We start from the raw sequence: 27911 nt of genomic DNA on the forward strand, positions 1-27911 counted from the left end.
TAAAAAATTACAGAAATGGCCAATTATTTTTTTTGTTCAGACAACACTATTGTCTTCCCTTTTTTACCCCCTCTTTACCCCCTTCCCATTTTTATACTCAATTGAAGAATTAAGACGTTGCCTGTACAACATAATATGATATTTTCATATAATTCCTTTTATTGTAGTTTATATACTATATTGTAAACTTTTTTTTTCAATTTTGCTTACAATGGATTCGTAATATTTTTCTGATTCTAATGGTATATATGAACCCATATTTTTTTATTTGTGAAATAATAAAATTAAGTTCAAAGTTTTTATTCTCGTGGGTTTAAAAAAATCGATTTTTTCAATAATTACCTGACAGAATTGAAATAGTAAGGTGTCAAATTAAAGATCTTACTATTTTTGTTCATAATGACCATTTTCTTTCTTTTTTTTGTTGCATTTTAGTACCTTAAAATCGACTTAATTTTTTTTTTTTTAAACTTAAATTACTTAAAAAATAAGAGGTCTACAAAAAAACCGATTGCATATCTGAATTCTATGAAAAATTTTACATCTACTACTTACTAAAAGAACCGGCTAGCTATAAAAAAAATAGTTGATACACCTTCTTTGACAATTTTATAACCCCCCCCCCCCTAGAAAAACGGCCCCCTGGCCTGCCTAGCCGCAGGCGCTCGGCCCCCTAGCCTGCCTAGCCGCGGGCGCTCGGCCCTCTAGCCATATAACCTAACCTAACCTATCCTAACCCAGTCATTTAGGTTTGGGGGGGGGGGGGGGGGGTATAAAATTGAAAAAAATTGAAGAAAAAAATTCCTAAGAGGATAATGCCTAAAACATTATTTATTGTTCATAGTAATTTTACTCTAATATTAAAAAGTTATTTTCAGTTTTTAAATTTTTAACAGTCTAACTTTATTAAGCAAATATTAAGCAAATCAATGGGAAAATGTTCAGTTTGCACTTTTCTCCTCTTTTGAAGATTGCTTTTGATAAAATAACAATATTTTAAGGGATTTATGCATTAATTATTATGAAAAACAAAGGTAGAAATTAATGAATTTTCTCTAAAAAAAATTGACCCTTCTCACTTCAGAGGACAGCTGCTGACCTCAAGTCTAATGGATGTAGCTTAATACATGTTAAAGATAAAAATTACCCTCAAAAATGTTGTTTTTTATGTATTAAAAATTCATTTTAAAATCTTGAGGATGATGACCTTTCAGATGCTCCTCTTGGTGTTATTTTAGAATTGTGCTACTTATAAGACTTCATACCTACTCAACGTTTTGGTTTCATATTTACCTGCTAGATTTAGTTTTCTGAATTTCAAAGGTAAACAGAAGCCACTGAGAAAAGTTTGTTAGTGCTAGAAAAATGGTTTCTTGTCTGGCAGGATAATCTTGAGAATATTTATAATTTTTCATTTGTGTCAATTGAATGGAAAATCTCTCAAGGGAAGGAGGGGGGCACAACAACTCATAACAAGAACCAGGAGAATTACATGAGTTTTTCTCCTCTAATTTTGGAGATGATTGAGTTATATATTAACCCAACTAGATTCTTATTACATATTGTATTTAAAACTTGATCAGACTGTTGCCAGTAGCGAAATTTTTTCTTCATCACTTCTCATTAATTCAAGACATTTTAGGAATCAATTGAGACCATGTCCTTTTTAGAAAAAAACTACGCTTTAGCGTAAATAATAGCGTGCCTGTTTGCTGTCAGGTTCGAGCCAGGACCTCACCGCGTTTTAGTAGAGACGTTAAGAATGGTACTTATTGCTGGTATGTCTAATACATGACATTAAAACTAAGAGTGGAGAGAATGCCTTGACTAGAAAGCAGGTGCAACTCATTACTATTAAGGGTTAGGACTTCTGGACAAAGGGTGTCTGTTATCGGATGTTGCTTAACCTAATATAGAGGGCGTTAAAGTATTTCCTTTCATTAAAAGCTGATAATGCCCCTTGTTTCTCTAAAATAGGTTTTACTCAATTATCTTCAAAACTAAGGAAGATGCACACAAAAAAGAATTGCTGGTACTTTATGTTGCGAGTTGCTGAATTACCCCCCCACCCCATCCTCCCTCTATTTTTTGCTTTAAAAATCATTTGCATTTGGTTGAACCAAAAAAATATGCAAAATAATCAAGGTCTTTGTAAAAGATATCTCAAAACACAGTTCATTACTATAAAAATTAGTTTGAAAATCTTAACCAAGCCACTGCCATCTAGCCATACAAGATGCATAGATTTCATATCTGGCAACTAGAAAATTCACGAAATCTAATTTTTGAAAAATTTAAGTTTCAAAATTTCAGGTTCAAATTCAATCCACAAGGAGCTTACACTCATCCATGATAAGAAAAACAAATATTCATACTTTTCAATTCTTTATAATTTTGCTTTTATGAAGTCTTTCATAAAACCACTCACTCCATATAGGATTTATTAAAGGCTGAATTTCTGTAACCTTAGCAATGCAACTGATAAAAATGGTCATTGCTTAACTCCCTTCAGGAGTGGTTTCATGATAAACTTAATAAACGCAAAATTGTTTTAAATTTTAAATTAATAATCTTTGCTTTCCTTGACATGATTGTGCGGTAACTTCTATGGGACGAAAATTGAACTTGAAATTTTCAAATCTAATTTATTAAAAATTAGATTTCATTAAATTTTCTGGTTATGAAATCTACGCATCTTGTATGGCTAGATAACAGTGGTCTGGTTAAGATTTGGAATTTCAAACTAAATTTCTATAGTATGAACTGTGAAATGACAATACTTCCAATTTTAGCTTCTAGTCTACAGTAGTTCATCTAAGCATTTAATTCATTGAAAATTAAAATAAAATTATGAAAAAAATAAAATTCCTATTTCTCTCTTTTCTCGTGAGTCGTCTTCTTCTTCATGGCCCTAGAAATTAATATAATTTCTTTATTGAAGAAACAAGGAAGGCAACATCCATCAGTAGGGACGTACAAAAAATTATGGAATATACAAACAAAAAATAGTTATTAAGGAAATCTTCATTTGTTCATAACTTTTGAGGCATGCCCGATAAACATATGTATAGCATGTACGTACACCAATTTGAAAATTCCTGCTGCAAACAGAAAATCACATTTACTCATAGCATTACGGACTGAGTGACGGACAAAGTGAATTATAGAGAATCTCGAAGACTTAAAATTTTCAGGATTAAGTTGAATTTCAAATTTTAGCTTGAGAAGTGTTAGACCGGAACTAGTAGAGCTTAGTGATTCAACTTTTTTATCTAGTTGTTGAAACATTGATGTCACACACACAATACAAAGTTAATATAGCAATACAAATGAACAAACAATGATTGAAACCAGCGAGTAGACATTAGACTATAACTCATACATACTGACTTCTGTTGGAATTGTTGACATATAGAGAAAATACTAAGCCGTAGCTGTGTTCGGGGCTGCTCGACTTCTTCGCAGGACTTACAATCCCAGAAAAAATCCAGGTAGTTGGTCAAAGATTTTTTAAAAGTTACCTTAATGAATGTTAAGTTGATGAAAAGAACCTGAAGAATAGTCGAGGTAATAGAAAATACTCCATTTAATATCTGAAGGTGTGAATATCCAGAAATACTATGGCCGGAATTATGGCGGGCACCAACCATTATCTGAATGTATTATAAAAAGATAAAAAAACAAGAATGACAACATCCATAAAAATGACGCTCTGGAACGATAGAACAAACAAGGAAGGGAGGGGACATTAGGCAGTAAATAACAATGATACCCAACGTTTTATTACCGCATTATCTTACTTGTTTGTTTCAGAACTTTAGGTTATTTTATTAAGTGTTGGCTAGATAATTCATGACATTTGGTGTCGAAATTATTTAACTATTTTTTTGTCTACATAATAGATTCTTATCACTTGTAGTGTGTGGTAACCGAATATGACGATTATAGAAACGGTTCCCTTATAAAATATTTACTTTTAACTAACGGAGGTTCTCTTTTAGTAGAGATGAGTGTCTCTGCTACATTTAGTTGTGGACATACGACAATAAAGGAAGACTTGGATTCAATTTAGAATTAACTAAACAGAGATATTGATAAAAAAACGGTAAGGTTAGGTATAACCAAATATTTAAAAAACATTGAAATTATTTGTTTGTTAAATAAAAGATTAGAATTTGAAAAATATTGAATTATTTACCTCAAGAACAGAGTAAAGAATGAGGAAAGATCCACTTACATACAGAAGAACTGCATCCATTCCTCCGCCATTCTGATCCTTTTTTTATCACAAGAAAATCAACAACATATTTAGATAGAATCAAATATAGATATGAAACAAGATAAGTTTACATGAAAACTTATGCCTTTTGAAATGAAAAAAAATAATTTCTTATCTAATGTTACTGAGATTTTACAAAAAATGTAAATAATTTTTTTTTTTTTTTTGGGGGGGGGTGTTTTTTTTGGGGGGGGGGGGTGGGGGTGTCCCAACCCTTAAGAAAAAAGCCTAAAACCACCACAGGACCAGTAGTAATATTACCTGAAGAGCAGAATCCGATCGGTTCAGTTGTTACCAAGATCTTAAGGGACAGATAGACAGACATCAAGCTACTTTGTATTATAGATGTTTACCTTATCTTTTAATCGTTGAATACTTAAAATAGCCATTACAGATGCAATACTTCCACCTATATTATTAACATTATTTGTATGTATTTTAATATATATTTATAAATTATAGTTAATAAAATTAATTCAGCTTTGTCAACAGATCTATAGTATAGATGTATATACAGATGATTACCTCCCTCCCTTTCTCAATGACATTATTCGTGTGCTACCAAATTATTTTCTGCTACTTGGCTGTGTTAATATTACCCACACCATTGGTTGATCTTCAATGACCCAATTGAGAGACTGCACGAGGACACTGCGAAGGGGAGTTTCGGTTATTTAACCCCTTCCCCCTCTAGTGTTTTACTCTAATGCTTTTTCATAAGAATTAAAAAAAAAACAGTTTAAATAAAATTATAACATTAAGAGGACTATCCACGAACGAGAGCAAGTGATTCTAAGCACCTTCCAGCATTGATCCATAGTATTTTTAAAGTGAATTTGATAGTTTATGTTTAATATTTGGTTTATCGTCTAAAAAGTTAGGTTTCACCATGGTTTTATATGAAAAAACTTTAAAATGTTAGGTAAGAATAATTTGGTGCAATATCATCAAATGTTTTGGTGAGTTCAAACTGTTGTTTAAAAGCTTAATGCAAAAGTATATTATTTTGTTTAAAAATGTATATTTAAAAAAAGCGTTGGTAACTTGTAATATTGTAAACAGTTTAATTAATGTACTTTTGCAATTTGCAGGATTTGATGCTTTTATGCCGTTTAATTTTATTTTGTCCTTTGAACTCAACAAAGCGTTTGTTGATATTGCATAAAAAAATGCTTTACTTTTTTGTCGATAAACCAAATATTAAACATAAACCTATTATATTCACTAAAAAAATACTATGGATCAATACTGGAAGGTGCTTGCTCTCGTTCGTGTATAGTCCTCTTTAGAAGAAATATAAATGCGCAGTCTGATGAGTAATATTGAATGCAAGCCAGTATTTATTAGGATTCAAAAGTACATGCACTTTGAAAAAAGAAAACTTGCATAAGTTTACGGTACTGTTTGCCACTTTGCTGATGAACTCATCTGTAGAATCTTCTAAAGAGGCATATCTAAAACAAAACATAAATATTCTTATTGAAGTTATAATGAAGAAAATGTTTCTATCACATGTTTCGTAGTATTTTAGTGATCTAATAACATACATTTTACTAGCGAAGCTACTCTATAATTCACTATGCCTGTCTGTACGTCCATCAGTCTGATACGCTTTGGTGGAAATAAGATCTACTCGGCCGCTATTTAAGTTACATCTGATTTCTTGCCTACATTCCCAGTATAATTGAGCATATCTAGGTATATAACATTCAAGGTTGTCCGACTTCTTTTAAGAAGCTATTTAGCCGCTTTTAACTTTTTTAAAAACTAACTTTCATATAACTTTGGTGTTTATGGTCAAATTTTCAAATCTTTTGTGAGTAAAAGCATAAAAATTAAATTTCCTGTCGTCCTTAGGGATTTTTGTGTTCATAAACAAAAGACAAGTAGCTTTTTTTTTTACATAATTTAGATTTTATGTAATCCAATATAGATTGATTGCTGATTTTAGGATAATTTCTTTTATTATTCTTTTTCTTCTTTTAATTGAACATGGATTCACTTTGTGTCAATCCATGATTTTTATGATACGCTACTTCTGGATATTGTCATTCTTGTTTTTATGTAACAAACTAAGTCTGTGTCCTTATTAATTACAGATTTTTACTTCCATAGTTTATTAGCGAATTAAACACTTACTTGAAAAATAGGAAAAGGTTGATCAAGTTTAACGAAACTAATAAGAGTCCCAAAGAAAATCCTCGAAAAGAGTGAGTAAAATCTGAAACAAAAAAAGATTTTCAAGTACACATTTTTTTACCGCATAGTTTTTTCTATAAATCTTCGATTCCTTCTCTTTCTATGTGACTGTATGAACACGGTGATTCAGAAAAAACTGCGTTTTCCGTTTTTCTGACTCAACCAGAAGAAACACAGAAAAAATGATTATATGCCCTTGTTCTCTGTAAAAAGGTACATCAAATTTGTAAAAGGTGTTTTTCATTATCTCTAAAAATGCGGTCTCTATAATAGGTAAATAGTTTCAAAAAATGCTTTAAGTGAAAAATGTTGTGCAAGAAAAATTAAGATAACTATTCTATTTTGAATAAAAAAACTTTAAATTTCAATATTTATTTAGAAAAAGCTATAAGAAAAGTATCTTAATGAGTTTTAAAAGTGAAATGATTTTTAGCTCCCCACAAAAGCATTTTTAAGAAACTGCAATTTGTCATTTTTTCACATTTCTTGATTATGATGCATTTGCATTAAAGAATATTTTTTTTATAACATCGCTTATAGTACAAATAAAAGAAAACCTTTTTATTTGACACAAAAATCTCTACAGAAAAAATAGTTATTGAAGTTTAAATTTTAAAAAGCGAAGCTTTTCTATAATTAGGGTCCGTCCGTCCGAGATAGATAGCTTTTATTCGTTAATTTAGGCATGTTAGAATTGTCCTATCGATTTCAAACTTTGCATGGTGATTCCTGTAGTAGTTAGGTACGTTAGCGTAGCAACTCAATAACCATTACCAGAATGTCCGTGCGTCCATTTTTAACATATGATGTTGATTTTTCTACTTTTTTCACAACAAATTTTTATGTGATCTAAATATCCGTTTGATCTGATTTTTGGTATAGTGATTCCTGTGACAACAAAGAACAATATTATAAGCGAATATAATCAAGTCCTAAAAATGTAAGTATGTCCATAAACATTATCCTGCATCAAGCAGTTTTTCAACAAATTTACTTACAATTTTGCTTTGACTCTTATACTTTTATTTTCTGATTATTCAGTATAGACACTAAATAAATGTTAATGTCCGTTTGTCTTACCGTTTCAGTGCTTCGCTTTTATGGATGTTGTTATCCTTGTTTTTATAAAAACATTTAATTACAAATTATAGATAAATTATGAGTTTATTTCTTAATCTGTCAATCAGATTAAAGGATTATAGAAAAAAATAAAGGGGTGGTGATTTACAACATGAGCCATTTTTAAGGTTATGTTTATTAAATATGGTGCATTATTTGCCAAGTGTACCACTTTTCTGCTCTACCTCTCCGATTTTGTTAATACTCTATATTTTGGTCCGTTGGGTGATTCAAGGATGCTGGATGGCAAAAAAAAAGTTTCAGAGACCCTGGATGTCTAGATATCTAGCTATCTATGAAGGTAGGTAACAAAAATTTAAAAAACACCCATTTTTTCACAATTTTAAAAATTATTTTTTTCATCAATCTTACATCCAACCTATACATTTTATACACCAAAATGGTCGTTTATTCATGTAAAAAGCGCACATAATGCTATTTTGGCCAAAACTCTAATTTTACAGGGTGTCCAACAAAAAGTGTATTTTGGATATCTAGCGAAATACCCAAAATACCTGTCTGAAAAAAATAATTCCCTACTTTTCTGCACTACCTCTCCGATTTTGTTAATACTCTATATTTTGGTCCGTTGGGTGATTCAAGGATGCTGGATGGCCAAAAAAAAGTTTCAGAGACCCTGGATGTCTAGATATCTAGCTATCTATGAAGGTAGGTAACAAAAATTTAAAAAACACCCATTTTTTCACAATTTTAAAAATTAATTTTTTCATCAATCTTGCATCCAACCTATACATTTTATACACCAAAATGATCGTTTGTTCATGTAAAAAGCGCACATAATACTATTTTGGCCAAAACTCTAATTTTACAGGGTGTCCAACAAAAAGTGTATTTTGGATATCTAGCGAAATACCCAAAATACCTGTCTGAAAAAAATAATTTTTTTGGCTTAAATCCTGTGTTTTATCTGTGGGCATATGTGGTATATAACGGTTCGGAGGATCCTGGACTATAAGATTGTCAAATTTCACTTTGGGACACTCTGTAAATGTGATTTTTGTTTCTGTAGAGCTAAAACTTGGTCGAAATTGGCTATTTTTTCAAATTACTCTAATATGTGTCTTAGTATGTTTGGCCATAGTGTTTTCTGACCAGATCAGTATTTTCCTATTTTTTGGACACCCTGTATTTTCAAAAAAAGAGAAATTTTTTTTTTGTTTTTAAGTTACTAATAAATGTCTTATATATACAGATTTTGACTAATAACAATAATACTTGCCTATTTTACAAATTTTTACACTTTTGGGACATCCTGTGCATGTTTTTGAAAAATTATGGTTTTTGTCCATTTTTGTTGGACACCCTGTAAAATTAGAGTTTTGGCCAAAGTAGCATTATGTGCGCTTTTTACATGAATAAACGATCATTTTGGTGTATAAAATTCTACTAGAAAAAAGCATCATATGCACGTTTTGAAATATTTATGCTCTAAAATGCGCCATTATTTTTCTAAGTTTTATTTATTTTTTTACAGAGAACAAGAATGTATAATTATTTTTTCCTTTTGGTTGTATAAAAAATCGGAAAACTCAATTTATTCTGAATCACCCTGTATGTAAAGCATAATTTATTTAGCAAGGAGCTGTAAGGAAGGGGGGGGGGGGGGGCGACACTTTTTCGAAAACGTGGAGCAGAGGCTTTGTCTAAGGTTACTTTTTAAAGAATGAAAGGAAACTACATAGTACCCAAAGGAAATATTTTTCCCAAATAACACTACATTATCTCTTAAGACAAAGCCTATGCTTCAACTTTCGCGTATGTGTCTTTTTGGCATTGATGTAAGTATATATCAAATTACCTAAAGACTTTAAAAACTCTCTTGGGTTCATTTTAAATCTCTTATTAGAACCATCTGTATTAACAATAAAACAGTACAATTATATTTTTAAATAAACGATATTGATGTTTCAGCCAATGCAATGCAAGGTGAAAATGATACATTAGCATTACCAATTAGAGGCTAATTAAGCAGTTCACGAAGCATTTTTGAAAGTCGCATCAAAAATATACTCTAGACACATGTAGAATCATATCAGAGTTAAAGAAAATTATATAATACCTAACCAGCATCAATTCATTTTTATTCAACGGGTCTATTTGGCTAAATGTTTAGGTGTCTTTCCTTTGCTTACAGAACATTTTTCTTCATAATGATTTAAACATTATGACACTAAAAGAATCATTAAAAATTTTAAATGTAGGATATATTTATGGGTGGGGGATGGGGTGTTGCTTCAGGCTTAAACTATAGCTCATGTTTCTTATAAAAATCAACTGGTTTATGAGATATTTAAGGTTAGGTTTAATTTAGGTTTTTTTTTGAGCCCCCGGGGGCTAGGGGAGACGGTGTCAGGGGGTTGATTTCTAAACTAAATTATGCCCAAAAAAGCTGCACGGTTCATCCAATGGTTGCAGAGAACACCCTCTCTAATCCAATAGGCTTTAGTTACGTCCACTACTATATTTAAAAACTAAACTGTTTTTCCTTTGTTTACATGAACATATTTCCACATACTGAAGAACATTGTACATCCGATCAATGAGAACTCAATAATAAAAGGAAACAAGGTCGGTGTCCAATCCTAAAAAAAATTCTATAAATAACTCATTTAACCTTTCACTACTTCTTATCTGATATTTGATAATACATATTTTACCGCTTATTGTTCATTAAGCCAGTATCTATTCAGCGTGTAACATATACCAATCTATTGATTGTTCAATCTTAGACTAGAAGCCTGAACAGACCATGGGTTATTTAACCATACAGTTTCTTTTTTATGTATCAACTCAAACTAGCAGTACTACACATTTTGGTAGAAAATCACTTTTTAACTCACTTTAACTCTCCGTCCTTTAAGTGAATTACTTGGTTGCTATTTGAGATAACGGCTGATTATTCGAGTGAAGATTGATCAGGCTTATGCAAATCTACTCTAAATTCAATTAGTCCGTCAGTATATTCTAATGATTTAAAGTACCTAGATGAAACTTTTATATGAAGTGTTGGTTTCAGCTGTTAATATTTTGATTGAAGATTCTTATATTTACTATGCATCTATTACTGTCATGGTCATTGTGTGTGGTTTCAGAAAGGGCGAAAATTTCTCAGGAAGTTTAGTGAGGTAAGTTTTTGTCCTTTTGAGCTGAGTAGAATAAAGATGACTTTTAGTGTGCGTGTTTTTATGCGGCATCGCATATAGTTTAGTTTGAAGAGCATGAGGTTATTGTTTATGTTTTTTTTTATGGATAGTGGAGATCCATTACCAAGGTTTTTATGGGTGCTGAGCTCAAAAATTACCATTAAAAATAGTGGCAGCCCAACCATATGTAAAAGTAACGGCTAGCAGCTGGGTAACAGCTGCAGCTCAGCTTGGAGCGGCCAAGAGTAGAATGAGTATATAGGGCTTGTGACGTGTCTAGGGGGTGGGTTTTTAAGGGTGCTGAGCTCCAATACTACTAAAAATTGTGGCGGACCATCCATATGGCAGCTGGGTAACAGCTGCAGCTCAGCTGGGAGCAGCTAAGAGTAGAATGAGTAGAACTAGAATGAATACATAGGGCTTGTGACATTTCCAGGGGTAGGTTTTTATGGGTGCTAAGCTCAAAAATTACCATTAAAAATAGTGGCAGCCCATCTATATGTAAAAGTAACGGCTGGCGACTGGCAGCTCAGTCATTTCTAGCCTATTTTCAGGGCAAATTCATCAATAATTACATAGGAATCATCTTTCATGGTAAATGATAGCAATAACCATTTTTAAAATTTCTAGTACCAGCTGCTAAACAACTAGAACCGGCTGAAAACGGCTGGGAGCGGCCAAAAGTAGAATAAATAGATATTGCTTGTTAAGTGTCTAGGGGTAGGTTTTTATGGGTGCTGAGCTCAAAAATACTACCAAAAATAGTGGCGGCCCATCCATATGGCAGCTGGGTAACAGCTGAAGCTCAGCTGAGAGTGGCCAAGAGTTGAATAAGTACATAGGGCTTGTGACGTGTCTAGGGGTAGGTTTTTATGGGTGCTGAGCTCAAAAATACTACCAAAAATAGTGGCGGCCCGTCCAAATGGCGGCTGGGTAACAGCTGAAGCTCATCTAGGAGCGGCCAAGAGTAGAATGAATACATTGGTCTTGTGACGTGTCTAGGGGTAGGTTTTTATGGGTGCTAAGCTCACAAATACTACAAAAATAGTGACGGCCCATCCATATGGCAGCTGGGTAACAGCTGAAGATCAGCTGAGAGCGGCCAAGAGTAGAATAAGTACATAGGGCTTGTGACGTGTCTAGGGGTAGGTTTTTATGGGTGTTGAGCTCAAAAATACTACCAAAAATAGTGGCGGTCCGTCCAAATGGCGGCTCCCAGCTGAGCTGCAGCTGTTACCAAGCCGCTATATGGACGGGCTGCCACAATTTTTGGTGGTATTTTTGAGCTCAGCACCCATAAAAACCTACCCCTGGACACGTCCCAAGCCCTATGTACTCATTCTAGTTCTACTCATTCTACTCTTAGCCGCTCCCAGCTAAGCTGCAGCTGTTACCCAGCTGCCATATGGATGGACCGCCACAATTTTTGGTAGTATTTTTGAGCTCAGAGCCATAAAAACCTACCCCTAGACACGTCACAAGTCCTATATACTCATTTTACTCTTGGCCGCTCCCAGCTGGGCTGCAGATGTTACCTAGCTGCCATATGAATGGGCGGCCACTATTTTTGGAAGTATTTTTGAGCTCAGTAGCCATAAAAACCTACCCCTAGACACGTCACAAGCCATATCTACCCTTCATACTCTTGGCAGCTCCCAGCCGTTTTTTGCCAGTTCTAGCCGTTTAGCAGCTGGTATTAGAAATTTTAAAAATTGTTATTGCTATCATTAACCATGAATTAAACCAAATATATGTTTTTAGAAGTTGATTCCTACGTAATTAATGACGAATTTGCCCTGAAAATAGGCATAAAACGGCTAAATGGCTGAGCTGCCAGCTGTTACTTTTCCAACTTTTTGTTCGATTTAGGGAAAATAGGCCTACCAAGGATTACTCATGCAAAATTTCAGATCGAAATTCGAATTCTAAGTGCCATTTAATTACTGATTACGAGATGGTTGCATTAACCCCCCCCCCCCCCTTTTGGCATTATTTTTGCAGATGTCCACTGTATTTATGGGTGTTCAATAAATCATTGATTGCTGCATGAGACTTTTTCCCTTTTCTGGCCAAAGCTACTCTATAAATTAGGCATTGGTATATGTAATAGTTTAAAAGATGGATGATCAGTGAGTAGCGACAACTACACCTACACCTTATTATGTTTGTCTGTTGTTCTTCATGCTCAGATTGAGATGGATAACTTAAGAAACATAATTACCCTCCAGTCATGGATGGTGTAAAAGAATTTGTGGAATTTTCTACGATTTATACTTTATGCGGTTGAAATTAAAATAAGGTATTAATATCAAATTTCAAGTAAAGAAAATAAGGATATAAAATTTATAGCATTTGACTATTACAAGGTATAAGTTGAAACTGAAAAACGGCAGTCGGACTGACGCCATCAGCGAAAACCGCCATTTTCCACCTAAATTTTTTTTCTCACTAAATAAAACCAAACAAACTTACCTATTTTTTCCATAAAATTTCCCTGAAATTTTAATTTGACACTTCAATCTTCAAACAATTCTAGCATGTTCCAAAATATTGTCAAGTGCAAATATAAGAAAAATTTTATTTAGGAAAATCAAATAATTAAAAATGTTAAATTTGATGATAAAGCAAACAAAATTTCGGCAGAAAACGATGTCCCCCTCCACTTTTTTCATCTTTTTACATAGTTTACACACCTACTGAAAAATTTTTAAAATAATTTTTTTTTCGTCCGACTTTGAGACATAATAAGTACCCTTAAAAGGAGGATGTGCATAAGGATGGTCTGGGCAGAGGGGGGGGGGGGGGAGGTTTACTCGAGAACACTTTGACCCATATTGTGCTAACTTTGGTTTTAGGCTCCTATAGGGCCAAAGTTACTTTTAAAATTATTGGTAACCGCCGCTCTCGCCGTTTTCTGCTGACGCAAAATTTTTTTTTTTACATTTCTCGCCAAATTAGTTTATTTGTATTCATTGGAGACCATCTTTCTTCAAAAAATTTTCCCCTCATAACTAACCCTTGCAGGGAGACTTAGTCATATTTTTGAAATTCTCATTAATCAAGGCATATCTTAATTTCAGTGCTTCTTCTGTGTTTTTGAAGATATTGGAAAAAAATCTTTTTTGGTAAGTCAGTAAAAAATATTGAAATAAAAAACGTCATGGTGACCGCTGCACAGTGGTCTATTTAGGCCTTTTGGTGGACATTTCACCTACCTCTACTCAGTCAATTTAACAGCTTGTAGTTGATAGAATCGTTCAAACTAAAAAGCATACGCCTTATTATTGCCCAATACAACTCATATGTGCATATATAGAAGAACAAGGATGACAACATCCATAAGTAGCGAAGCACAAAAAATTGTGGATGGGAATACGTAGAAGTAGATTTAAAGTGTATTTATTAAAATCAAGAATAGATTTATTGGAGAAAAAACACGAAACCTTTTTTTATTTTGTATGATGAAGACGGTTAAAGTAAATTACATACTAGATGCACATAACAATGGGGGAAAAAAATTTGAAACTGTTAATGAAAAAAGTTTTAAAATTGGACCAAAAATACCAAAGATATGGGGAAATATGTCAAACATATAAAAATAGCCAAAAACCTGCTAAAAGGCAGTTTGGCCGCCATTGTTTCTTTTCTTAAAACACCAGAAATTTAATGTTAATATCTTTAACTAAAAAAATTTTAAAAATTGGACTATAAACACCAAAGATGTGGGTAAAAATGTGATAAATACAAAAAATAGCCAAAAACCTGCAAAAAGGCAGTCTGACAGTCATTGTTGTTTTCTTCAAATGACAGGAAATTTAATTTTGATATCTTTAACTGAAAAAATTTCAAAAATCGGACCATAAACACCAAAGATATGGGGAAAAATGTGAAAAATATAAAAATAGCCAAAAACCTGCAAAAAGGCAGTCTGACCGTCATTGTTGTTTTCTTCAAATGACGGGAAATTTAATTTTGATATCTTTAACTGAAAAATTTTGAAAATCGGACCATAAACACCAAAGATATGGGGAAAATTTGGAAAATATAAAAAATAGCCTAAAACCTGCTAAAAAGCAGTCCGACCGCCATTGATGTTTTATAGTTAATTGTGCTCCTTAATGATGGGAATGTTGTCAAAAAATTTCAGCTCTCTATCTTTTATAGGAGCCGAGAAAATCACGTTTCCCCCAATTCATTAATTACGGACGGACGGACAGACGGACGGACAGACGGACGGACGGACAGACGGACATTGTGAATTATAGAGTAGCTTCGCTACTAAAAACAAAACCCAACTGGCCTAGAAAATACTTTGAAAATTTCATATTTTCATAATTTTTTCTTAAGTGGTAGAGAGCCTAAATTCGATGTTTTAAACAATAAAACATTTAAAAACCTTAAAGCATTAATAAATATTACTATAGAAATGATCTTATAAAGGAAAATGCCCTATCACCAAACTTTGTGCAACATACATTTGATACAACTAATTGAAGGTTCTTCGCCCTTTTAACGAAGTTATTTTCTCCTAGATAAGTAATAATACTTAATCTAGTAATGTTTTCAGCTGTTTAACAGCTAAATCTAGAAATTCAAAAATTTTGTTACTAATATATCCAACTAGAAATGCCTGGATGTACCATCCAGGTTTAGATAAATTAGTGAAAATTATTGTTTCCTTTTTTTATAATACATTATTGGTATTGCATCTTATAGCTATTCTTTCATAGCGTAGTGGTATGATATGAGAGAATGGGGTACGAAGATCAGTGGTTCAATTATTGTTGTTAGAATAAACATATTTTATTTCCTTTAAAAAAAATTTAATTTTTTATTAAATAAATAAAATAAAACTAAAACTTATTTTGAAAAGTCACTTAACCCTTAACGGTCGGGGGGGGGGGGGGGGCGTTGAACGCCCCCCCCTCCGGTTTTTTCTATCTCATTTTCTGTGTGTGAAAGAAAAAGAGCCCAAACTGCTTGACTTTTTAAGTATGGGTATGACACATAACTGAGAGTTGGAATTTTTTTAATATCTCCATCCTGGCGGGCACAGGATGCCAGCAAACCTGGCAGGGTCATCCAGGTAAAGAGCAAAAATATTTTTTGGACTAAAACAAAGCATTTTATCATACCAAAATACTAAAAAATCCTCTAGTAGTACATCCTTATATGAAATACAGGTGTTCAAGTCACTTTCAGGTTCCAGGTATGATCCTGCAGGTCCTGATCCTCCAGGTCTCCAGAAATTTAAAAAAGGCTCCTGTGGCCGCAATTTTTGACTTAGAGACCTCAAATTTTAAACTTAAGCTTTTCTTACATGTCTACATAACGTATAAAAATTTCATGAAGATCCGCCGCCGTTTTCCCGCCGACCGCCGACTGCGGCGGCTGGCAGCTGCCAAGTACAGCTGCGGCCGCTGAAATTTATATTTTGATATTTCTAATGTAAAATTTACATAAAAATAAACATTTTCTGGGAAAAAAATTTTCTTCTAGCTTCAAAAATAAGAAAATTACAGCCGTTTGAAATTTTTAAATAAAAAAAGACCTAAAAACAAAGGTTGTTAAATAAAAGGGTGAAGGAAGCGAAAATTGACTTAGACTTATAAAAGGTCGGAAATTCATTATCAAACAGGGGACTTGCACAAAAAAAAATTAGCCCTCTAGCTCTAATAGGAACTGAGATAATTAGGGGGGGCGTTGAACGCCCCCCCCCCCCCCCGACCGATTAAGGTGCGGCAAGGGGCCCGACTGTAAAGGGTTAAAATCTTTAAAAAAGCAATTTAAAAAAAATGTTGCCAAGCCTCGAACCGACTTCCTTGGCCCTAAATATTCTAAAGAATATTTCTTTTTATGACATTGTAAACAATATCAGTAATTAATAAAATAAAACTAATTTTGAAGTCCCTTAATATATTTAAAGGAAGCCTGCAAGAAATACCACGCTTTAACTGCTGAAAGACTGCCACAAGTAGACCAAATACCCCAAATTTGAAGCCTTCAGCTTCTATAACAAAAAAGTTCTAGGCATTTTAAAATGACATTTTATGTACAATGGAAATTTTGAAAGAATTGCAATGCTCATGTTGAAAACTTTAAAATTAAACTACGTGGCCTAGAAACAAAATTATAAGCTTATTTTTGTCATAAATTTAGGTTTCCAGTAACTAATTATATTTTTACAATAAAAATACCCATTTTTATAGTCAAAATCATTAAAAAAAATTAAGTTTTACTTGCGTTGTACCGAATGTACTGTAGCCAATCAGAAGGCTGAATCAGCTTAACAACCAATCACAGCTAAGCTTGTAATAGTTTACCCCTTTGTTTCCGCTATGATTTTCGTTTAAAAATGCAATTTAAATCGAATTTTTTTCATAGATTTTGACTATGAAATGTGGTGTTTTTATTGTAAAAATGTAATCAGTTACAGGCAATCTAAGTTTCTGACAAAGATAAGGTTATAATTTTATGTCTAGGCAACGTAATTTAATATTGTTTTTTCTTTTATGAGCATTGGAAATCTTTCAAAAATTCCATTGTACATAAAATGCTATTTTGAAATGCCTAGAACTTTTTTGTTATTGAAGCTGAAGTCTTATAATTTGGGGTATTGGGTCTTCTTGTGGCAGTCTTTCAGCAGTTAAAGCGTGTTATTTCTTGCAGGCGTCCTTTAAAAAGGTAATTAAAAAAAAAATTATCGCCAAGCCTCGAACCGACTTCCATGGCCCTAAATATTTTAAAGAATACTTTATACTAATTGTTTAAATTAACTGATCATTAAAGCTTTCCTCTTTAGCTCAGTGGATAAATTTTATTGTTAATATTTTATCCAAGCAGTCTGAAGCACCTAAGATCGAAACCTCTTCGGGTATTTAAAAATATTTTTATCTGTATAGAGAGAGAAAGAGAAAGAAAGATATTGTTGTGTGGAGGGGGGGGGGGGTAATTTTTTTCCAGAACGATTTCTCTTGGGTGGGTGGTTTTACCCTCTTCCAAAATAGTTAGAAACCTTCCCAGAACCTATGATAAGCTACCCTGTAAAGGAGAACCATATGGGTTCAGGGGTTAGCGAGATCCTTTGTCACAAACAAACAGACAGACAAATAAACATTCTGTTGCTTTATTATATGGATGATAGCTTTAATAGTTTATTATACATGCGGGCAATAGAACTGGAATTCTTGATAAGTTACTTGGGGGGTTTTGAACCGGCGACCTATAAGCTTTGAGGGATACTTAATATTATAGGAGGAAAGAGAGAGAGAGAGAGAGAAAGAAATTCGTAGGTTGCGTAATTTTCAATCATCAGCGACCGTTTAAACAGATATAAAAATCAAAAATTTATAAAGTAACAGGATATTTGTCTGTGTGTTTGTATGTTTGGAGGGTAGGGCGAGTAATATAATAGTTATTTAAAGCATCGTATTATTAACTATTATTATATAACACTGGCTTTAATCTGAAATGATTGTGCATTTTTATATTCATAGAAAACTGGATATAATAAGATGTTAAATATATTTTTCAGTCTGTTATGTTAAATAAAAATTTTTTTTTACATGAATGTCCCCACCTGGAGTCGATCTTGGATAGCCACGACCTTAGCCTTACAACGTACCCCTATGCCACAAAAGCCGCATTAATATCAAACAAAAATTGGTCATGTTTTTACAACCCAAAACAAAATTAATAATGGGGATTAATCAACCCTTCTTTTTCTTCCATTGTTCTTTCCTTGAACTTTCCTTGAATATTAATATTTTTCTTCCATTGTCTTTTACCCTACTATTAATCTTTTTCTTCCATTTTCCAATCCCCGACTATTAATCTCTGAATATTAAGGGGATAGAAATTGAAATTATTATAATAGCTAAAACTATTACGCCGATATTAAATTACACCAAATTTTTGTTAAAAATATTGTTATAAGAGCTAAAAAAACGTTCCGCCGACATTTAAATACTCTTGTTTTAATTTAAATTAATCTAATAATTTTTACAAAGACGACATTATAAAAAAATCACGGAGGTTTCGTGAATTTCATTTTGGGAGGTGGGGGGAGACATAAGGAGGAAATAGGGAAGGAAGAACATATGAAGTGGGATGGATTTATAATAATAGTATAGTTTTTTTTACAAAAACTTAATTTTGATGTAAATTGTTAAAAGAATATCGTTTTTAGGATTATTATATGTGTATGTACATTAGATATAATGTTTTAAATAGTTTTAATTAATATTAGGTCAATTTAAGCTTAATTTATACGAAACATTGCTAAATTTTAAATCTTTTATATGGGAAATTTTGTCCATGTACTTTTCGACCGAAACCACGAAATTCAAAAGTTGGGAGGTTTCGTGAGTAATATATTTTTTGGTTTCGAGGTTTCGTGAATCATACTATTTATATATTTTTTGGTTTCGAGGTTTCGTGAATCATACTATTTATATATTTTTTGGTTTCGAGGTTTCGTGAATCATACTATTTTTACTACCTTATATATTTTTACTTCCAATCTTTGAAGTTGCATATAGCTTATGTATAGAATGTGTGACTTCTTATCTGGCTAACCCAGGTTGAATCCCGTCCGAGAGGGCCACCGATTTTGTAAATGTTAAAAATTGGAAGATTTCATTAAATAAAAGTTGTCGCAAATATAGGTATTAAATAAAAGGGGGACGTAACTGAAGCTTTTTTGATGCTGGGGGGGGGGGTTTTCTCCGGAACCACTTGATGAACCGTGCAAATTTTTTGGACTTAAGCTTTTAGGGGTATGAACATCTTATGGTTTCAAAGTCACCCCCCTACCCCCACCCCCTAGCCCCCCGGGGCTCAAAACCCCCCTAAAAATGAACCTAACCTTAATTTTCTCAGAAACCATTTGACCAATAGGGATGATTTCTTAAACTTAAGCTTTTATGGTTATAAACTAACTTCTAGATTAGAAGTCACCCCCCTGCCGCCAACCCCTAGCCCTCCGGGGCTCCAAAAAACCCTAAAAATGAACCTAACTTTAATTTTCTCAGAAACCATTTGACCAATAGGGATGATTTCTTAAACTTAAGCTTTTATGGTTATAAACTAACTTTTAGATTAGAAGTCACCCCCCTGCCACCAACCCCTAGCCCCCCGGGGCTCCAAAAAACCCTAAAATTGAACCTAACTTTAATTTTCTCAGAAACCATTTGACCAATAGGGATGATTTCTTAAACTTAAGCTTTTATGGTTATAAACTAACTTTTAGATTATAAGTCACCCCCTGCCGCCAACCCCTAGCCCTCCGGGGCTCAAAAAAATCCTAAAAATGAACCTAACTTTAATTTTCTCAGAAACCATTTGACCAATACTGATGATTTCTTAAACTTGAGCTTTTATGATTATAAACTAACTCCTAGATTATAAGTCACCCCCCTGCCGCCAACCCCTAGCCCTCCGGGGCTCCAAAAAACCCTAAAAATGAACCTAACTTTAATTTTCTCAGAAACCATTTGACCAATAGGGATGATTTCTTAAACTTAAGCTTTTATATTTATAAACTAACTTTTAGATTAGAAGTCACCCCCCTGCCGCCAACCCCTAGCCCCCGGGGCTCCAAAAAACCCTAAAATTGAACCTAACTTTAATTTTCTCAGAAACCATTTGACCAATAGGGATGATTTCTTAAACTTAAGCTTTTATGGTTATAAACTAACTTTTAGATTATAAGTCACCCCCTGCAGCCAACCCCTAGCCCTCCGGGGCTCAAAAAAATCCTAAAAATGAACCTAACTTTAATTTTCTCAGAAACCATTTGACCAATACTGATGATTTCTTAAACTTGAGCTTTTATGATTATAAACTAACTCCTAGATTATAAGTCACCCCCCTGCCGCCAACCCCTAGCCCTCCGGGGCTCAAAAAAACCCTAAAAATGAACCTAACTTTAATTTTCTCAGAAACCATTTGACCAATAAAGATGATTTCTTAAACTTAAGCTTTTATGGTTATAAACTAACTCCTAGATTATAAGTCACACCCCTGCCTCCAACCCCTAGCCCTCTGGGGCTCAAAAAAATCCTAAAAATGAACCTAACCTTAATTTTCTCAGAAACCATTTGACCAATAGGGATAATTTCTTAAACTTATGCTTTTATGGGTATAAACTAACTCCTAGATTATAAGTCACCCCCCTACCACCAACCCCTAGCCCTCCGGGGCTCAAAAAAAACCTAAAGATGAACCTAACTTTAATTTTCTCAGAAACCATTTGACCAATAGGGATGATTTAATAATGCGGTTCCTGAGAAAACTGAGATAAGGTTATTTCTCTGAAAGCATGTTTAAAAAAAAATTACAGGAAATTTAAGCTAAAGTATATTTTTTAGGGGGTATTTGAGCCCAGGGGGGCTATGGGGTGGGTGACTTCTAAAATAAAATTTAGTTTATAACCAAACAAAAAAGTAGTTTATACACATAAAAAAACATCTGTAATGATCAAATAGTTTCTGAGAAAATTACAGTTAGGTTCATTTTTAGGGTTTTGTTAAGCCCAGGAGGGCTAGGGGTTGGCGGCAGGAGTGGGAAGACTTCTAAACTAAAAGTTAATTTATAAGCATAAAAGCGTTTAAGAATCTATTGATCAAATGGTTTCTGAGAAAATTAAGGTTAGGTTCATTTTTAGGGTTTTTGAGCCCCGGAGGGCTAGGGGTTGGCAGCAGGGGGTTGACTTCTAAACTAGAAGTTAGTTTATTAGCATTATAGCTTAAGTTTAAGCAATCATCTCTATCGATCAAATGGTTTCTGAGAAAATTAAGGTTAGGTTCATTTTTTTTTTTGAGTCCTGGAGGGCCAGGGGTGGGCGGCAGGGGGCTGACTTCTAAACTATAAGTTAGTTTATAAGCATAAATGCTTAAGTTTAAGAAATCATCCCTATTGGTCAAATGGTTTCTGAGAAAATAAAGGTTAGGTTCATTTTTATGGTTTTTTTTGATCCCCAGGTGGCTAGGGGTTAGCGGCAGGGGGGTTACTTCTATACCAAAAGATAGTTTATAACCATAAAGGCTTAAGTTTAAGAAATCATCTCTTTTGGTCAAATGGTTCCTGAGAAAATTAAGGTTAGGTTCATTTTTAGGTTTTTTTTTATTAAGCTCTGGAGGGCTAGGGGTTGGTGGCATGGGGGTGACTTCTAAACAATAAAAGTCCTAGAAATCTGACGTATTGATCATATGGTTTCTGAGAAAATTAAGGTTAGGTTCATTTCTAGAGTTTTTTTGAGCCCCGGAGGGCTATGGGTTTGCGGCAGGGGGGTGACTTCTAAACTATAGTTAGTTTATAAGCATAAAAGCTTAAGTTAAGGAAATCATCCCTATTGGTCAAATGGTTTCTGAGAAAATTAAGGTTAGATACATTTTTAGGGTTTTTTAAGCCCCGGAGGGCTAGGGGTTGGCGGCAGGGGGGTAACTTATAATCTAGGAGTTAGTTTATAACCTTAAAAGCTTAAGTTTAAGAAATCATCCCTATTAGTCAAATGGTTTGTGAGAAAATTAAGGTTAGGTTTATTTTTAGGGTTTTTTTGAGCTCCGGAGGGCTAGGGGTTGGCGGCAGGGGGGTGTCTTCTAAATCAAAATTTAGTTTATAACCATAAAAGCTTAAGTTTAAGAAATCATCTCTATTGGTCGAATGGTTTCTGAGAAAATTAAAGTTAGGTCTATTTTTAGGATTTTTTTGAGCCCCGGAGGGCTAGGGGTTTGCGACAGGGGAATGACTTATAATCTAGAAGTTAGTTTATAACCATAAAAGCTTAAGTTTAAGAAATCATCCCTATTGGTCAAATGGTTTCTGAGAAAATTAAAGTTAGGTTCATTTTTAGGGTTTTTTGGGAGCCCCGGAGGGCTAGGGGTTGGTGGCAGGGGTGTGACTTATAATCTAGGAGTTAGTTTATAATCATAAAAGCTCAAGTTTAAGAAATCATCAGTATTGGTCAAATGGTTTCTGAGAAAATTAAAGTTAGGTTCATTTTTAGGGGGGTTTTGAGCCCCGGAGGGCTAGGGGTTGGCGGCAGGGGGGTGACTTATAATCTAAAAGTTAGTTTAGAACCATAAAAGCTTAAGTTTAAGAAATCATCCCTATTGGTCAAATGGTTTCTGAGAAAATTAAAGTTAGGTTCATTTTTAAGGTTTTTTGAGCCCCGGGGGGCTAGGGGTTGGCGGCAGGGGGGTGACTTCTAATCTAGAAGTTAGTTTATAACCATAAAAGCTTAAGTTTAAGAAATCATCCATATTGGTCAAATGGTTTCTGAGAAAATTAAGGTTAGGTTCATTTTTAGGGGGGTTTTGAGCCCCGGGGGGCTAGGGGGTGGGGGTAGGGGGGTGACTTTGAAACCATAAGATGTTCATACCCCTAGAAGCTTAAGTCCAAAAAATTTGCACGGTTCATCAAGTGGTTCCGGAGAAAACCCCCCCCCCCAGCATCAAAAAAGCTTCAGTTACGTCCCCCTTAATTAGAAATATTAATTGAAATAGTTAAATTACCTATACTGAAATATTTAATGTTAAAATATCATTAAATAGTCTTATAAAATGGTTATTGGTAAAATTAACATGAATTGAAGCAAAATTTTGTTTCAAGAAGTTGAATCCTACGTAATAAATGATGAATTTGACCTGAAAATGGCAAAAAAAACTTTTCCAACTTTTGTTTAGTTTAGGGAAAATAGACCTACCAAGGAATTCTCATTCATTTTAAATCTCTTGAAGTCTCCTAATTTGTCTTAGGCTCTTTGTGGGCAGTTTTTATGCATCAGAAATTAGGATTAAAAGAGAAATGAAAAAAATTGTAAAAAAAGATTTTTTTCTTCCATTGCAATTTTTGAGTTTAGCCCCTAAAATCAAAGTCAAAATTTGAAAGAAACCGGACCCTGCAACAACCTAAACAAAACATCAAACTATGGCATTACACCTGTACATTAAGAATAATATATGGTTAGGTATGTTGCGGTAACAAAAAATGGATGAAAAAAGTAAAAAAGAATTTTAAAACCCCAGTTTCCTAATAGATTATGTAGCATCCTTATACTAAAGTAACAGGATGTCTGTTTGTGTGTCTGTGTATTTGTGTGTCTGTACCGAAGGATCTCGCTAACCGCTGAACCAATTGGGTTCTCCTTAACAGGGTAGATTCTCATATGTCCCGTGAAGGTTTTTAACTATTTTGGGGGAGGGCACTACCACCCTCCCAAGAGAAATCACAATAAAATCGAAAAAAAATTAAAAATTTCTGCTGCATAGTGTCGCTAGCGTAGTCGCGCTGCGTAGAAACATGTATTTAACAGCTGATAACATAGACAAACTATTTTTAAAATTAGATATTTAAAATAAAAAAAATCATTTAAATGCCACTAGAGGCCTCCAGGGGGCGTAGCCACTAGTTATAATTATAAAGAGGTGAAGAAACTTCATTGTATCAATGTAACATTGAAAACAATTATTTTTTTCCAGAGATAATGAAAATTCAAAACGTAAAATTCATGACGTGAAAATAATCCTTAACCTTCATGTTTCAAAGTTCATAATTCATGAACCAAGAGTTAAAAAGGCAAAAACTCTTCGGTTTTATATGAAATAGGGTATATATTTTCAACATAATTTATTAATTTTGAGGAACTTCAATGTTGATTTTTGGCGAAATGTCCGGCCTGAGAACACTGTGCGCCGCTTCCGCCGTTTTCCGCCACCGCCAAATTTGTTTATACATTTTTTGCCGAATTAGGCCATTTTTTAAAAAATTTTTAATGAGAATTTTTTTAAAAAGTCCCCCAGCAAGGTTAGTTATGAGAGAAAAAATATTTTGGCGGTGGCGGAAAACGGCGGTCAACGATAATTTTAAAAGTAACTTTGGCCCTATAGGAGCTTATATCCGGGACCGAAGTTATCACAATTTTGGTCATAGGGTTCTCGAGTAAACCCCCACACCCACCCCCACACCCCTCCCCCTGCCAAGACCATCCTTGTGCACATCCTCCTTTATCTAACAAAAACAACAAAGAACAAATTTGCTTTTATGTTTTTTTTCTGTCATTCAAAAGAAAAATAGTCCCCCTTACCCTATCCATGAGCTTCGCCATATATACATATATGACGCGTTTTGAGATACATTCCATCTCGTTACCTTTACGACAAATAGGGTCGATGTTTTAAACTGAAATAATTTGCTAATAAGGAACCCTACCGTGACAAAATCAGAAAATGCTGGATGATTGTTTTCCAAATCTTCATAGCAAAGGTAACCAGTATTCTATAATCACAGAATTTTTTATGAAAAGAAAGTGACACGATGAAATTAACAATGTGCGTAGGCCGAACAAGTTAGGTAGGTTAGAGAAGTTTTTTTAGAACTAAATAGTTTAATGCTCAAAAATATTCTAAATTCCTAATTAGTGTGAAAGGGTTTTATTGATTTATTCAATGCTGCTTCATAATTAAAATATTAACATTTGTATAATCTTTACCTTTGTAGATTCTGCAATGTCTATTTCTGTGTCAAACAACATTTATCATAAATACCATTCATTTGACTAGCTATGAAATAAAACGAGATTCTTTTTCTGGAAAATCTGACGAAAAAAGTTCAAATGCTTTTCAACTTCGCCACATTTACATCCTTGAGACTATATTAAAAATGAAGTAAACGAATAATATTTGATAACTGGCAAAAATGAAATAATGTAATTAAACATTCATAGATTCATAAATAATGTTTCCTTCTTTGATGTCTGTAACATTTTCTTTTTGTTGCTCTAAATAATAAATATTTTTCTGTTGAAGTTTGTTAAATAATTAAAGATAAATAAATTCTATATTTTTGGTCCCAAAGTTATAAAAACCCCTACAAACATAAATTAGATGCAAATGTCAATAATATTTTCTACAGTTTTTTTTTATGAAGATAAAGTATGCTAAACTTAATCCACCTTTTCGTGACAGAAATTGATATCTTTTATATACATATAATAAAAAAAACGGTTGAAAATAATCTATATCGGAAATTTTGTTTTGCAAAAAAGGTTCTTTTAAAACGTATGTAAAACAGGACAAAATCACAAGTTAAATTTTTTATAAAATAATTTAATTTTCGTAAATGATAAATAGATTAAAATACGCAATTCTTTAATTAAAAAACACTTTATTATGATAATGCTTTTTGTACCTTTAATGTTTGACTCCATTACTTCATAGAATTCTAACATTGATTCCTGTCAAAATAAATAAAAAGCAAAATTAGTATTAATGAAAAAATTTCAATAAAAAAATATTACTCTTGTAGAGTATGAGTACTGAATATACAAAATATAAATATATATTTAAGTTTTGACAAAATCATTCTTAATTTTATGCAAAACTTCTTAAATACAGAATACTGTATAAGGACGTACTAGCATTTTTAGGGTTTAATTATAGAGATGTCTCACTTACAATATTGCACCTTATTTGTAAGATCAATCGGATATTAAATAAAAAATTGTTGATAAAAAAGTTAAAAAAACAACATGTTTAAAATGGACGTACGGACATTCTGGTAACGATTATAGAGTTGCTACTCTTTCTAAATCACACCTAACTACTACAGAAATCATCATGCAAAGTTTTAAAACGATAGAATGATTCTAACCAGGGACAAGGGAAGTTCTTTCTGACCAATAATTCTATTAAAATTATGTAACTTTATCACGAAACCTATATGAGTATCTAATATTATGAATGGTTCAACTCTGTTTCGGTATGTATTTCTTGTATCCCCTGGCAAGTTCGAACCCATTAATCCCTTTGTCCTTACACCAAATTTCCTAGAGAATGAGTGTGTTACGCGGCATTCCTAACTATCTCCGCGCGGCGCGTGGCTTGTAAATGAACAAAAGAAACGCGCACTTTTCCTTTGATTAGTCCAACGTGAGGAGCTACGTGAATGAAAATAATGTATTGCTTGAATATACATGCGCTCTGATGTGTGGAATATCTCAAATAAGCCTTCCTGCTTAGTTTGACATCATATGTGGTAAGAATTTATCTTTAATTCTTGAAAATAAGCGTAGAATGGTACAATTTTATGAAGAAATTTAAATCATTAATTTTTCAACAAATAGACCATTTAACTGCTAAGTTTTATCATACGAATATTTTCCTTTATTTTATTGATCATTTGAATCTAAAATTATCAATTTCTGATGCGATTTAATATGTTTCGTGCCAATTTAAAGTTTTTTAGAAATTTTATATTTTTAATTAAATTGAAATCACGCAACCTCGATCTTACAAAAATAATAACCATTAATTTTATGTAATTAATTCTTATATTTTTGTTTTAGACTTACTGTTTTCATGGTAATAAATACACATTCGTAAACTTCGCTATGTTGGTCATTCGGAGGGCTTGGAGATAAGATTTCGAGAACGGCTAGGCATTGCGTTCCGAAACAATGAAAACAAGACAGAACAGATGCGGCTAAGAACAATCTGTGAAGTTTTGTGAATGTGTTGGTTGTGATACCTTAACACACATTATTATAGTCGTAATCAGTACAGTTAACTTTAGTGACAATTATGGGTCCTAAAAAGAATAAATGTGAACAATTGAGTAAGCGGCTGCGTCCAGCCGTTGATGCCCTAACCAGTGAGCTAAATAGAGTGATGAAGTTGGTCAGTGATACTTCAGAACTTAATGTTAGACATCTCACTAAGGAGTCAATCCTTGTCCACGACAAGTTCGAAACGTTCGACAGCATCATGGGCGGTTTTAGCAAGCTTGGTTTGAGAATCCAAGAGCTTGATGAGTTTAGTGACATTTATTCTGATATAGTTACTGTGCAAAAAGACTATAGTGCCTTGAAAGATGCTCTTGATGCTATAGAAGAGCTTAGTGACATTCAAAGTGTTGTTGATGTTGTTGGTGATAATTTGCCTAACCATCAGGCTGAACTTTATGATCGATGTTTGAAGATTGTGAAAGTTATTAAAAGGCCATATTTTCCCTTGCCTGATTCAATTATAAACACTTTGTCTGCATTGATGAAAAAATTGGCTGAGGTTAAGCTTGAACCTGTGAAGCCACCCACGACGACGGCGGGTGCCTCGACAGCATCGCCATTTGTGTCACCGTTTGGCACACCACAG

At 33.4% G+C, this 27911-nt stretch overlaps 1 protein-coding gene across 3 annotated transcripts in view; it reads right to left on the minus strand.

Annotated features, from left to right (window-relative positions):
• The window catches only part of LOC145319158 (proton channel OtopLc-like), an 84284-nt gene that overhangs the window by 26455 nt on the left and 29918 nt on the right, over nucleotides 1–27911 (minus strand). The window contains exons 8-20 of one of the 3 annotated variants that reach the window (XM_080161062.1): nucleotides 25951–25996; nucleotides 25505–25540; nucleotides 25253–25278; nucleotides 24973–25038; nucleotides 10104–10200; nucleotides 9417–9470; nucleotides 6419–6500; nucleotides 5666–5733; nucleotides 4633–4688; nucleotides 4199–4276; nucleotides 3552–3653; nucleotides 2869–2911; nucleotides 1294–1390 (exon numbers count right to left, since the gene is read on the minus strand). In XM_080161062.1, the coding sequence (XP_080017188.1) occupies nucleotides 1294–1390; nucleotides 2869–2911; nucleotides 3552–3653; nucleotides 4199–4276; nucleotides 4633–4688; nucleotides 5666–5733; nucleotides 6419–6500; nucleotides 9417–9470; nucleotides 10104–10200; nucleotides 24973–25038; nucleotides 25253–25278; nucleotides 25505–25540; nucleotides 25951–25996 (851 nt within the window). Of the gene's footprint in view, nucleotides 1–1293; nucleotides 1391–2868; nucleotides 2912–3521; nucleotides 3654–4198; nucleotides 4277–4632; nucleotides 4689–5665; nucleotides 5734–6418; nucleotides 6501–9416; nucleotides 9471–10103; nucleotides 10201–24972; nucleotides 25039–25252; nucleotides 25279–25504; nucleotides 25541–25950; nucleotides 25997–27911 lie in introns of all 3 variants that reach the window. The other 2 variants (XM_080161061.1, XM_080161063.1) reach the window with 2 other exon arrangements.

The sequence above is a fragment of the Acartia tonsa genome, chromosome 5 (assembly GCF_053477335.1).
Source record: "Acartia tonsa isolate MP-2025a chromosome 5, ASM5347733v1, whole genome shotgun sequence".
Classification (NCBI taxonomy): domain Eukaryota; kingdom Metazoa; phylum Arthropoda; class Copepoda; order Calanoida; family Acartiidae; genus Acartia; species Acartia tonsa.